Below are 14,087 nucleotides of genomic sequence, written 5' to 3'. Positions count from 1 at the left end.
GGTGCTCAGGTAGTATCTGTCTATGGTCACAGTGTAAGAACTAAGAACTGTAGCAGTGAGGTCTTGACTGAGCTGAACCTTTGAGATTCCTTTTTTTTTTTTTTTTTTTTTTTTTTTTTTTTTTTTGTGTCAGAAGAGCACCAAAAGCAAAATGGTGTTAAGTTTGAAAATGCATTTACTGGGAGTCTACTGGACCTAACTGGAGCATGGAGCTCTTGTCTGTGCCAACATTGTGCTGGATGGCAAGGCCGGTGAGCAGGTGCTCCAAGAGACACTGCAACGTCCAGATGCAGCCATACAACCTAAGAATGTCCATGGTTGGCCATTGTCTGTAGGTCTCCTGTATCATGCAGAGAGCCCAGTTATCCATACTGTTCTGTTATCCTTGGGAGCCTAATCTGGCACTCCATTCATGTGCCAAGATGCCCACTAAACTCAGTAGTAATTCAGGGCAAGTAAGAATCTGTTGCAGAGCCTTAAATGCCTGCTCCAAGTCTCCTTGCACACTCAGAAGGCTCTGTGTTACAAATCTGAGCACCTGCAGTAGAGAGGAGGTTAATTTAAGCTATATCCAGGATGCTTCCACTCTTCTCAGTATACGTGAGTACATTTACTAATTCTCTCCTGAGAGCAAGCTCTGGCAGTATCAGCCTCAAAGCAGAAACCTTGACAAAATTAATCAGGACTGGTACATGGACTGACACAGTTTGTTTTACTAAGTCCCTCTCCCTTCACCAAGATGAAATTGTAATACTCTAAGCACTTAACAGCACCTATGTTCAATTAATTCCCTGTTCTGGCAAGGAAGAATTGCACTGCAGCAATCACACCAGGCTCAAATCTGTGAAAGAGGAATTTAAAAGAGAGATGCAGTGATTTGTAAGCGCCAGCAAGAAAGGATACTGGGGTTGAAAAATGGTTTGGGGGGAGGAATAAGGAGAATATGAATAAAGAACGTTAAGAATAGCATAAAGACTTGGGTCATTAGTCCCTGGTCTTGTGTGAATGTGGAGCAGCAGTGAGAGGAGTGAGACAGTTTCTCCACTGTGAGGTAGGACTGTGCTCTGGGGAGGCTTGCATGAGGTACAGAACAGCTGTATGGCCCACCAGAGAACCAGCTGCTTGCTGTTGGTTCCATGCCTGCTCTGTGCTTGCTGCAAAAGGAGCACCAGGCAGCCCACCCACATCTGCTCCGGCTAGCACATGAACTGATACAAGAGGGTGACCACGCACCTTTCTTTCTGGGGCAATCTGAAACACTGTGGTCTTTAGCTCTTGTGGAGGGGGAGAGAACCAACCTACAGTCCTCCAGAGTGGTCAAGAGAACCAGGGGCAAAAGAAGAAATCCCTTCACTGCTGCAGCTTTGTGGCCTCTTCCCACCCTTCTGTCCTGCCATCAACCCCAGTAGTACCAATACCTAGCTCTTCAGCATGGACACAGCAAGCATTTGCAGCATGTCTTGACACGACTCGTCCATCCCTGACTGCAGCAGCAATGATGGCAATCCCTGGGTTTCTATCAGGCTGTGCAGGGAGGATGGATAATGCAAGAGCTGGCTGCTGGTGTCGCATCCATCTCAGTGGCTGTAGCCAGGTGTCCTCATGGAAGCAATAGGAAGAGGTGGAGAAAAAGGTGTCTTTTTTTTTTTTCTTTTTTTTTTTCTCCACCGTGCTGTTAATGACCTGAAGCTGCTATAATACAGGGATGTGCACAAAGGCATGCACACAAACATGCCAGGAAGCAAGCATGCGTGCACTGAGGGCTCAGTCCGTCACTGTCTGCAAGGCCTGGCAGGCATGCCGGTGTAGAGTCTGCTCAACAAGCACACGCTAAAAGTGGATAACAGGAAGGCAGTCTAATGAAGAAAAACGATTCAATTTCATGCTGGCTTGTTGCAATAACTTCTTTACCGTTCTCTCTCATTGCTTTCGACTTGATGCTGTTCACGGCAGGTTTTGCTTGATGTGCTGCTCCTTCTCCTGCATGGATGTGGTTCATGTGCCTTGTCTGGGAGGGCTTCCTCTCGGGGTTGCCTACAAAGTCATGGTGCTGGCACAGCCTCCTGTGAGGGGAGGGCTTAAAGCTGGTCAATTAGGATTATGTTCGGTTCTTCTGTGGGTTCCTGTGAAAGGATTAGAGAACAAGTAGGCACCAGAAATGACTGTGTCAAGAAATAAATTGATGATAATATGAATTAGAAAGGAAAAATGACAAAAGGATGGACAAGTCTATTCTGGATGGTAGTATGGTGACAGGGAGAAAGAGTGATTGCTTTGTGATGTTTTCATTTTTCACTTTAAATACAAGCTTTTTATTTCACTGCTGAAATGTAAACTGGAGAAATGAAACCCAGAAGAAGTGTAAGGCCTCTGGAAAGCATCAAAGACATATTGCTGCCATCCTTTGCTCCAGTCCTCCTGGTGCCCTTGCTCTGTGAACACAGCAGTTTCACCTGGGTCTCCAAGAGCCTAGCAGGTTTTTTTACGCTGAGATGCTGTAGCAGCAGAGACAACTCAGATGGAACTATTGGGGAACAGAAACATGCCTAAGCTGTCTTTGCTTTAGGACAGAGTGGACATCTCAGTCGCCTGATCTCTTTTGTGCCACTTTTGCTGTATTGCTTGACAGGGTAAAGGTGTCCTTTCTCCTGTTGTCATTTTGAACATCCCTCCCCCCAAACCAGTTAGACAGCAGGCAAGTTTCAAAGTTTGGTGAATGGCTGAGTTTGCAGCATTGAGCTGCAAAGGGCGACAAAGACGCTGAAGGGCCTAGAGGGAAAGATGTACGAGGAGTGGCTGAGGGCACTGGACCTGTTCAGCCTGGAAAAGAGGAGGCTGAGGGGGGCCTTCATCGCGACCTACAGCCTCCTTTTGAAGGGGAGCGGAGAGGAAGGCACCGCTCTGTGTGACCAGTGGTAGGACCCAAGGGAACGGTGTCAAGCTGCGACAGAGGACATTCAGGCTGGACATCAGGAAGAGGCTCTTCACCAAGAGGCTTCTTCACTGGAACAGGCTACCCAGAGAAGTGATCACTGCACCAAGCCTGCTGGAGTTTAAGGAGCGTTTGGACTGTGCTCTTAGTCATATGGTCTGAGTTTTTGGGTAGACCTGCGTGGTGCCAGGAGTTGGACTTGATGATCCTTATGTGTCCCTTCCAACTTGGGATGTTCTATGATTCAGTGATCCTATGAGCTTAGTTTGCTCTATCAAAACAGCATCATTTACCCAGAGGCTTCCATTTTGCTGGGATGTGTACAGCAATCTTGGATGGCTGCGAGAATGGCATTTACTGTTCTCGTGAAGTTGTCCAATATTATCTTCTGTGAAATACAATTCCCAAGGCTGGGATTTGTTACTCTAGTGTTAGTTACCTAGAAGACAAGAGTCCAGGCATGGACAGCAGTTGTGGTGCCCTTGCAGGTAATGCAAGGCTGTCAGCCCAACACTTACATAAATGTAAATAGAATGTGTACTCTCTGAAGTGATCTGCCCTTGCCTCTCTTGGTTACTGCTTAAAATACTTAAATTTAGTTAACAAATCTAGATGTGATGAGTGCCTACCTACAAGTTCTGCAAATATCTTTGCAAATGTTTACCTTGGCCAGTTACTTCACTGGCCAAGTTCAGAGTATTGAATTCCTCTGATGCATGGTTAACATGTGACTACCCTTCTGGACAACTGAAGCCACAGCCCTGAAACTTGGTTTACCTTCTTTAAACTCATCCCTTTGCAGCAGGTTTGCATGATATGTTGGATGGTTGAAGCACTGAGGACAATGCTCCTCACAGATGTGGCAGGCCCCTGTGTACAAACTCTGCTGCTGCAGCACTGACTGTTGCAGAAGCCATGCTCCCATGCCCAAATCCTGTAGTTTCTGATCCATCAGGGTTGCAGCAGAAAAGTATCATGTGCTTTGGTAGGACTCTGATCATGAGAAAGAAGTTTCTTTTTCATGGCTGTGCTGAGGATGTGCTATGCAATGGTACATATTAGCTGAGCTCCATTTTTTTGATGTATTGGCTTGTACCAGCTTGGAAATTGGCAGCATCAGGCTGGTGATAAAGCCTGAGCTAACTTCCTGACAATGTGCTCAGGAGGAAAGCAGAAGAAACAGGTGAGCTTGCATGTTAGTGGAATCCTGTTGGATCCAGCAATAGCAGTGTTTTGGGAAGTGTTTAAGCTGGTAGGGCTGTCTTACTCTTTCCGGGAAGCAGCACTTATTTTGCTGGCCTTTCTCATTCCATACCAGAGCTGCAAAGAGGAAAGAGCTGAGTTTTGGAGCCTGAGCACCTCAGACAGGTCATGTTGGGCAGAAAGTGAAGAAAGCCCTGTGTGTTGCAATTATAGCACCATCCTGAGCTGATAGTTAACACTAAATGTCCACGGGCTTCCTCTTAGAAGTGGTGATGTGATTCTAGCTCTGTTCTTGGGCTTTTGAACGAGTCATGCCTTTTTGAGGTAAACAGCAAAGCCAAAAGCACGCCTGACTTCAGACGGAGGCTATGAAAGAGGAGGGGAAGCCAAAAAATACTCCATTGCCCCAGTGCAGAGGCTTCTTGGCAGAGCGTGCAGAGGAGAGGAAGCAAGACAAAGACTCAAGGTGTGCAGTTGAATTCTCCTTCGTACTACCTCCACAACCTCTGGTGGCCCCATGGTCCTCCATGCCCACTGCTCAGATGTTATCTCACATGGAGGGTGTTAATCTCAAATGCAAATGATGTGTTGTGGCTGTGGAGGTGGTATGGATGGAGCAGTGGCACGCTGGGCCTATATAAGGTCTTTGGCAGCCTGTGGACCTGCCAGAGCAGAATTTGTGAATCTGTGATGGGAAGCAAAGGACAGAAGATGCATCTTCGACATCACTTCCACTGTTGCTTTGCTGAATTGTCCACACACCCACCTGAGGACTAGTGTTGTCACCATCTCCTGGAAGTATCAGCTCCTCCACGTTGCTGAAGCTGCAGAAGTTACTATGACTGTGAAAAGCCACATGCCTGGGCGTGGAGAGCCTCCTTGCGATGCCTGTGAGGCTGTTGCTCATGTCCCAGGCAGAGCACAGGCAGGTTGTTCGGGATCAACTCACAGCTTTCTGGATGGGGTAGGGTGCTCTTTGAACCTGATACTACAGCCCATCCTGCTCCAGAGCAGATCCCTGTGTTGGCTTTTTATTGCTCGTCCAAACCTTTCTGGGGGGTTTTGGACACAAGAGTCCAGGTGTGAATCCTTCCACGGGGTTTCTTCCACACTGTGGCCTGCCTTACATTTCCTGAATGTGAAACTCTGCTGGTGACTTGGAGACTGAACTGACAGCACTAGGAAATATTTTTTGTTTTACTCTTCTTACACCACATCAGAGCTGGTTTCCTCTCCAGTGTACATGGAACTGATTTAATACTTTGTATTGTCTAGACAAATTTGTGTATGTCTAGATACAAGTGAAGTCTAACACTCTTCCTTATTTCAGCAGTCAATCCAGATTCAGTGATCACCCAGCCTACTGCTTAGCACTGCAGGGCAGAAAAGTCATCATCAATATTTTTCAGGCCTTGTCATGCTAGATGAGTGTATCAGCACTTATCAATCTGCATAGTTCACTCAGATGTGTAATACATGTACTGAATGAAAAAAATAAAATGTATCTTTATTTGATCAGCTTGCGAGTGAAGTGCCTGTTTCAGAAGCTGTCATATAGAGCACTTGATACTTCTTCAGATAAGATGTTATTCACTGTAGGTAGTTGTAACATAATTTCTGAGTTCAAACTCACTTTCACTGAATTCAATTTCACTACTAAGTGATATTTTCTGAGACAATTTCTCCCTTCAGCAAATTTGTTAGATGACAAAGGGCTTTCTCTGGCCAGATGGAGGCCAATGTAGTGTGGCCATCACAGAAGCAGATCCAGTAGCACAAATTTCACTGTTCTTTCTGTATCTTCAACATCATTGCCAGAGCTAAGCAAAAGCCAGGGGTTTATTCCTTGAAAGAAGTATCTTGAGAAACAGGGAAAATATTTTTGAGTCCAGTAAAATATGTTGAATACTTTGGGTTCAAACTCTGCATTCTTCTAAAAGGACAGAAAAATAAACACACACACACACAAAAACCCAAACAACAACACCAGAGAAGTCAGAGTCCTGTAATGTTTTAGTAGCTGGAACGGTTCAACCTTCTACTCTAACAAGTAATCCACTTTTTGCAATGTAAATGAAATTAATGTTTTAGGTGGAGTAAGGGAACCAGATATCTGGTTCTGCTAGCCAGCAGAAATGCAAAGCAGCTCCAGCAATATTCTCATGCAGAATTTGTGACTGTGAATTTTATTTTAATCACCTGGCCTTTACTCCTCTGAGTCTGAACTCAAGCTGGAGAGCTATCTGCTGTCTGTGCTGGCACGGTGCAAGCTGGCACCATTCCACGTTTGTCTTCTTCACAGTGGTCTCTTCTCTTCCAGGCTCTCCATACTACTACAGCGCTGCAGCCCGTGGAGCCGCCCCACCTGCAGCGGCTGCTGCCTATGACCGCCACTGACCCTGGAGCCCGGAGCCCAAACACTTACAAAAATATACTGCCTGGGACAACTGCATTGAGTCACCTTGCCACAACCATGCAAGTCACCCTGCAAGGGAAGGAGAAAGTATCTAGTAGGAACAAGCTAATTGAAATTTTACTCTTTAGACTTGGTGAACTTAATATTATTGTTTTCTTAATTCTGGAGGTGTTATCTGGGTCTCAAACAAAATGAAGAAACAGGAGGATATGGTTCTCCTGACACTTTATGTGGTCATAAAAATGCAGTAGTTTCATGTCTTTTGCAGCCGGCTGGCTACTGCTTTAATTGCCTGTGGGTGCCACGGCTGTATCTGGGGATAAGGAAGAGGCTTGAGCCTCCCTGCTTGGGGTGGCTTCCTCTTACTGCACACTGAAACAGGCTGTGAGACTCAACGCAATTTTTATTTTATTTTATTTTATTTTTAATTTTTGTTGCAAAGAAAGATCAGTCTGCTCAATTTTACACAAGCAGCACTGTAAATATTTGCTTGTTTGTATTACTATGAGTGACTTAGCATAAGCAGCAACATTGTACAAATATGAACTCAAAATACATCTGAAAATGTGTTTTGAAACTGGTGCACTGATTCAAAGAATTCAGTAAGCTTTAAGCAACTTTGAACCAGGTTAACACTCATTGTGGCTGTATTTCAGGCTGATATTACTTCTGTGTACAGCATCCTTTCTGACAGTGGTGTATGATCATGCTATATGCTGGTATCAAACCCATGGGCAACAGAAAGACATGGGCAATTTTGTGACAGTTTATTGCTTAAAATTCATTTAAATCATTTGTCATCATAACGAGCACTGAAACAAATTATCTGGTTTCAAGTTAAACAGCATCCAAGAAGGAATCATAGTTGACACCTTTTGTACATCTCAATAGGTTGTATGCTAAAATCCAATTATGAACACTTTGAGAGGAAGGGGTAAAATAATTTTTTTAAATGTACATGCGTAACAGGGTATATTGTGCACAAGGGTAGCCACATGTGCATCCTGAAGCTAACTTGTGAGGGGGGCACTCATTTTGGGGGGTCTGTACATTTGAGTGAAGGCATCTCTCAAGTCATTCTAATAACATGGAGGAGAGCAATTTCAAATTCAAGCCACTGCAGTCCAGACTGGTGTCATGGAGAATTTTGCCCTGTTAATTCTGTGTTTCTCCCCCTCCTGCTCAAAGTGGGAGCACTAATGGTGACATTTTGTTCAATGTTCACTGTTTCCTGGGGCTAATGAAGAAAGCAGCTTACAGTTGATCTGGTAAGCAACAACTCCGATCACTGCTGTTCCCAGGGAACTGAGAAAAATGCTGATTTCTTCCTGCACTGTCCCCCTGCACCAGTCCCAGGTGCAGCTAACTTTAGTCATGTATTGGTAGAATGTATGTGCCCAGCCCCTTCTGAAAGCAGTGGGAAAACTCCCTGGCCCTGCTGAGATGAAGATTTGACTGTAGCCTCTGGCAGTGTGAAGCTCCCAGAGGCAGCCATGCTTATTTACACGGATCCGCACAGGCACTGCGAAGGGATCTTGCTGGTGTGTGCCTGTGTGTTTCCCAAAGTTGAAAAGGGGTTGTTGGTGTTGAACCTGAAATACAGTCCCATATACAATCAAGTAAAAACATTTGCTTCTAGTTTTACAAGTATTTCTTTGAAATGGCAACTACTGAGTTAATATTTCTCCCTTTCCTTACTTCCTCCCCCCTACGCTGCACCTCATCTCTTCTGCTGCACGTCTGGTATCTTGACCTTAATGGCCACTGATCCATTCAGAAAGAATCTCTGTGTGCTCTCCCAGTTTTGGTGGCATGTTTTATGTGTTCTCATGCTACAAAAATGCAGCCACCACTTTCAAGTTTCCAGGTGAGATGTGTTCAGATCCTCAAAAGCCATGAATGGTCCCATTGGTCCCATTGGCTTAAATGTTTCCATCTAATCCAGAATTAAGTTCTGTGAGCATGTGAAAAACTTTCCCATACAAAAAAACCTCCTTTTTATTTTTCAACAGTTAATAGCTGATACACACACACACACACATACACACACATCTTCAAGAAAAATAAAAGCATGGGCAAATCATCTATATAGAAACCTTCTGAAGATTTGCTTTGTGTCACCCTTTCTAAGCCATCATGACATGCTGTGTGACTGTTTTGCACCCTGGTGGTAAAGCTGCAAAGGGAGTTTCTGTTCTTGGATAGTGCTTGTGTGGGAGTCTTCACACTTGTTCTTGACTGAGGTGTGCACATTGTGTGCAGGGGCACATACTGAATGCACCTGCCTTTCCTGTAATCCTGGGAAGTGAAAAGGCTATCTGACAATAGCTGAAGAGAAAAGAAGTGAACATTTGACAGCATGACATGAAGGTGTGGGTTATGGTTCCAGAACAGAGGTGGGGATGAGATATAAGAGCTACAGACACCACCTGGTCAGTGATTAAGCTAGTCTTAAAGCTACTGTTTATGTCTTTCACGTGAGGGAAGAGCATTTTTTTTTTTTTCTTCTCACTAGTGGCATGGCTTGTATGACTTAAACTCATTTTAACATTCAGAAGACTAAACATGAGACTTCAGCAGGTGTTACTATGCTCAGGACAGAGACTCTTTTAGTTAGGGTAGGGACTTACAAGAGGCACAGTAGGTATATTTCATCCTAAGGATATATGCATGCCCGTGGATGAAATGACCTAGATGCTTAGGCTCAGACCTGGTTTGCCTTAATGCTTTCATCAAGATCCCCTAAGGATTGGCCCTCGTCCAGAGTCATTCTGCAGTGCATGCTGGTTGGCTCTATCCAGCGAGCCAGTGTGGGGGTGAAGGGAACACACGGTGCAGGTTCACAGGCCATGTACATGTCCCCTCCCTGCCTGTGTGCCCCTGGTTGCAGCTGCAGAGGTGAAACTACACCCACCCTTGCACACACACAGCTGAGATCTGTGTCTGGCCCACCTTCCCAAAACATTGCTGAGGCTCCCTGGCAAATGTGGCCCACCTCTGTCTGCTAGGATTGTTTCTCTGCAAGAAAGACAAATAGGATTTAGCCCAATAAGTATGCATACTGTACTTCTAGAAAAGACACTTCTTGTCAGTATTTTCTGTTTCTGGGAATATTATGCCTGATATTTACAAACTCCTTTCTTCAGGAGGTCTTGACTTTCTGTCCATAGTCTTCATCATTGGAAATCTTATTCCTTGGAGAATGTCACTCATGACTAGCAGAAAATGGTCTTCCGAGGATGACGGAAAGTTGCCTTCTGCAGCTCTTTTCCTTTGTGACCCTGGCAAGACTGGAGGAATGCTGCCCGTCTCACTGGTGCACTGCCTCCCCTCACTCACCCTACCAGTCCCCCAGGGATGTTTGGGTTTCATTCAGCGCCACAGACTGCTAGACCTTCCTGTGATGTAGCACTGCTTCACGGGGCTCAGCTTGGGTCAATGGGGAGCAGATCAACAACGCTCAAACCCAAGGCAGAGGTGTGTGCACCTGTGCTGTTTGCAGCACAAATGACCCAAGCACTGCTGGGGATGTATGTCATCTCTAGCAGACGTATGCTCTGTAGAAAGACTGGCTGAAGAGACTGTTACAAAACTCTCAGTGCGTAGGCTCTTTTTTTAATGTGCTGGCTGCAGTGGAGGCTGCTGAGTGAAGTGGAACCTGTAAGCAAGTGAGCATTTGGTGTTGCAAAAAGGGAAGAAAACACGGTGAATGCTGATATTAATCTGCTGAGGCTGTTTCAGGCTTTCCAGAACAGTTTTGGGGGTCATTGACACCCATCCAAAAGCACTGGGGCTATGGGCATGTTAGGCCCTGTTTATGTTTCACTCAGGCAGAATGCCCTGTAGCACCATGTATCAGTACCAGCCTCTTGCAGAGATCAGCCCCATAAAGCGTCTTTAGGCAGTTTCACCACTGAGTTGTTTAATGCAGCTAGATGGAGATTTTTTTTCAGTAGTGTGTGCTCCAGCAATAAATTTATCAAGTACATTTCCCATACAGACAGGTCTAGAAATAAAGTCTGAGAGATGGAGAGAGAGAAAATGCTGATGTAAAACTAAATCAACAGAGTCCATGGGCTAGTGTTACATGAACTGACTTGTTGAGGAAACTTTTAATCAAATACTATAAGAGTGTGACCATAAGGAAAACACAAAATGTTGTGGGCATTGAATTAGCTTAGCATCGATGTGCAAAGTTTCAGCTAGAGAGGCATTATTGTAAGATGGCTCCCACCGACTGCAGAGCTAAGCATGTCTCAGGACCAGATCCTTAGACTGAAGACTTTGATATCTATTAAATCAGAAGGCCAGAGAGTAAGTTTATTCAGAGATGCAGAGATGTCAAAGTAAAGCTTTGATTTGTGCTGGGACTGCAGGCTCCAGAAGCAGAGCCCAGGTGTTGTAAGCCTTTGTGAAGGAGATAGCAAAGTAAGAAGCAGCACCAGGAGAAGAAAAAGAAAAAAGAGAGGAAAGAGACTAACTGAAAAGTGTTTTTTGGAAGAAAAGTGAAGTTGAACAGAAAACTGATGGGGCATTTGTGATCCTTCCACTGTCCTTCTGCGGCTGAATTCTCTCGCTGATGCAGGGTACAATGGCTGTGTGTTGTGGAGAGCAGAGAGACGATGGGTTCACTCACTTCACGGGGTACTGGCAACCACTAGCTGTGCACAAATGTTCTGCCATACCCCTTCTTGACTGATGGGATTACATTCCTTTTTTCATTTTCTTTAATTTCTCTCTTCTACAAGTCCTTGAGCATGAAGAAGAATGGAAGCCATGTTATAATGTTGCTTATTGCCAAGCACAAATATCAATAGCTCCAAAGCATTATGGCACATAGACCAGTGTGTGGCTGGCAGCTGGAGCAGCTGCACAGCTTCAGTTAAGTGTCCTCACTGGTATTGTAATCTTTCCTGCATGGTGCGTGCCCATGTGTGTCACTAGGACACCTGAGGTCATGGTCCATGGCAGGAGCACAGTGTTAAGCCAACCCCCTTGTGACTCTGTCCCAGCAAATGCTGGGAAAACCTGCTTTTCCTTCTGGATTCACTGAGACCTCTAGGGGGCCAGCAGCTCCTGGGTGCTGTACCCTGCAGTCTTGTGAAAAGTGACAGCCCTGTGTGGGGCTGCCCACAGGCAGGCAGTGCCAGGCTGGGCTGCTTGCACTGACATGGGCCCTGAGCACACATCCCAAGTCACAGCCTAAGATCACTCTGCACTGAAGGCAGAGAGCAAAGCAGCAGCAAAAGGCTCAAGACTTTGGCTAGGGACCTGCTCTGCACTGCTGTGCCCCTCAGACAGAAACTCACTCTTATTCCAGACATGTTACAGCAGCATGAGAAATTGGAAACATTCAAAAGGATTAGAACCTGGTTAGTATTGCTTTTCTGGTGGAGCTAATAAGACTTGGTGAGCAAATACTGAGTGGAAAGCACCGTATACAGGTGCTTGGTGCCAGCATTGCTCATTTCAGCATTGCAGGTGACTTAGTTGTCAGCTGTAGCTGTGATCTCTGCTTACTAGTCCTGAGAAAGGACAAACTTAATTTAAAAGCTTCAGAGTAAGAGCCAGACTGCTTTGCATGATGCAATCTCAGCACTGTAGTGAGTGTGCGTGCCTGTGTGTAGAGATTTATGTGCACACCTGTGTGCATTTGTAGGCACGCTTGAATCTCCCAGTCTGTGGGGAATTGTTATGGGACAGACCTGAAGCCTGCTGGTAGCCTTTCCACTCAACTTGTGACCACGCTATTAAACTTGTGTGTCCAGAGTTTCCTACTCTGCCTTGTAAAGTGAGACAGAAAATGACCAGTGGGCATTTAGATCTTTCTTTTGCTTCATTCAGCCTTGTATTGCAAAAAAACTGTCCTGGTTTTTCACTTTCTAGTGGCCTTTGTACATTCTGAAATTACAGAAACTCATTTCATTGCAAATGGGATTTATTTCCAAAAATAAAAAAAAAAAAGAAAAGAAAATAAAAGAAAAAAGAACAGACTTTTTTTTTTCTTTTTTTCTTTTTTCTTTTTTCTTTTTTCTTTTTTCTTTTTCTTTTTGTTCTTTCTTTCTTTCTTTTTACTTCTTGGAAACAAACTACTTTCTATTAGGAACTTCTAGCAACAAAGAAATACATATCTATTGCATCCACCAAAGTCTGCAATGCCTGCATTGAAGCTTAATTCTTATAAGAGAGGGGAAAAAAGAGAGGGAGAGAAAAAAAGCCTCCTTTCCTTGAAAAATACATACAAGCAGAAAAAAAAAAAAAAAACAACAAACTTTCAAGAAAACTCATAAAAATAACTGTTGAATTGCCTTTGAAAGTAGGGGATAACATCTGTTGCAAAACAGATGAAAAATTGCTTCTTAAAATGTGTATGTTTTGTATTCTTTTTTTCTAGTAGGAAAAGAACAGACTTGAAATTTTGGTGTTTTTTCCTTAGTGCTGTGTGTTGCTTTTGTGTGTTATAATATTTGAATGTAATTACAGCAGTGCCAATTTGCCAAAGATGTTGAACATTATTTTGGGGTTTTTGTTTTGCATTTTATTTTGGGGAGCAAAATGGGAGGTGGGTTGGGGAGTGGGGGTGCTAAGGTGTGGTTCATAGGGGATGGGCCTTTTGAATTTTTTTTGATCCTTTTTTTTCTTAATTCTTTTTCTTGTCAAAACTGAAATTTGTGATTTTATTCTAAGTTAAATGGTTGACTGCAACACTTTTTATTTTTAGGTTAGTTGACGAAACATGCAATAAGATTGGCGTAGTTCAATATCTGTGTGTCTTTTCATGAGAGTGACTGTTACTTGTGGACATTTGATTTATGTAACCTTTATGTGAGATAATTATTTGTAAATATCTACCATAATTTTATTGGTTCCTAAAATAAAAGTAATTTTTTTAAGTTCCAAAAGTCTACTTTTACTCTTTTTTTCACCTTGCATTCTGGGTCTCTTGCAAATAATACAATGTTGTTATATTTGGAATGTTTTTGTTTTTTTTTTTGTGTGTCTTTGTTGAAAAGATACCCATCATGCAGGGCCAGGTGGCTGTCAGGGGACCAGCCAGGACTGCTGATGCCAAGTGAATAAAGGAATACCACATGCTGTATGACATTGTGGTCTTCATTAAAATGTTGGGGAAGGAGGTTTTCCAAAATATTTCTTGCTCAAGGTGTGACTGGATAACAGAATCAGAGAATGGTTTGAGTTGGAAGCAACTTTAAAGTGCATTTAATTCCACTCCCACCCCCCCTGCTATGGGCAGGGACACTTCCCACTAAATCAGGTTTCTCAATGCCCTATCCAGCCTGGCCTTGAGCATTTCCAGGGATGGGGCATCCACAGCTCCTCTGGGTAGCCTTTGCTGGTGCCTCAACGTCCTCTGAGTAAATAATTTCTCCCTAATGGCTAATCTAAATCTACACTCTTTAGGAATCATGGAATCATAGAATATCTTGCATTGGAAAGGACCCACAATGATCCTCGAGTCCAAACCCTAGCTCCACACAGGACCACCCAAAACTCAAAACATTCACCTGAGAGCAT

General features: G+C 44.1%; 1 protein-coding gene across 5 annotated transcripts in view; it reads left to right on the top strand.

Annotated features, from left to right (window-relative positions):
- PAX5 (paired box 5) overlaps positions 1 to 6,532 on the top strand; it is a 137,363-nt gene extending 130,831 nt beyond the window's left edge. For all 5 annotated transcript variants that reach the window (XM_032206087.1, XM_032206086.1, XM_032206085.1 and 2 more), the window contains one exon: positions 6,456 to 6,532. In XM_032206087.1, coding sequence (XP_032061978.1) covers positions 6,456 to 6,532 — 77 coding nt within the window. The remainder of the gene's footprint in view (positions 1 to 6,455) is intronic.
- The last annotated feature ends 7,555 nt before the right edge of the window (positions 6,533 to 14,087 follow it).

Source organism: Aythya fuligula, chromosome Z (assembly GCF_009819795.1).
Source record: "Aythya fuligula isolate bAytFul2 chromosome Z, bAytFul2.pri, whole genome shotgun sequence".
Taxonomy (NCBI): domain Eukaryota; kingdom Metazoa; phylum Chordata; class Aves; order Anseriformes; family Anatidae; genus Aythya; species Aythya fuligula.
This window is presented reverse-complemented; position numbering and strand designations above follow the sequence as displayed.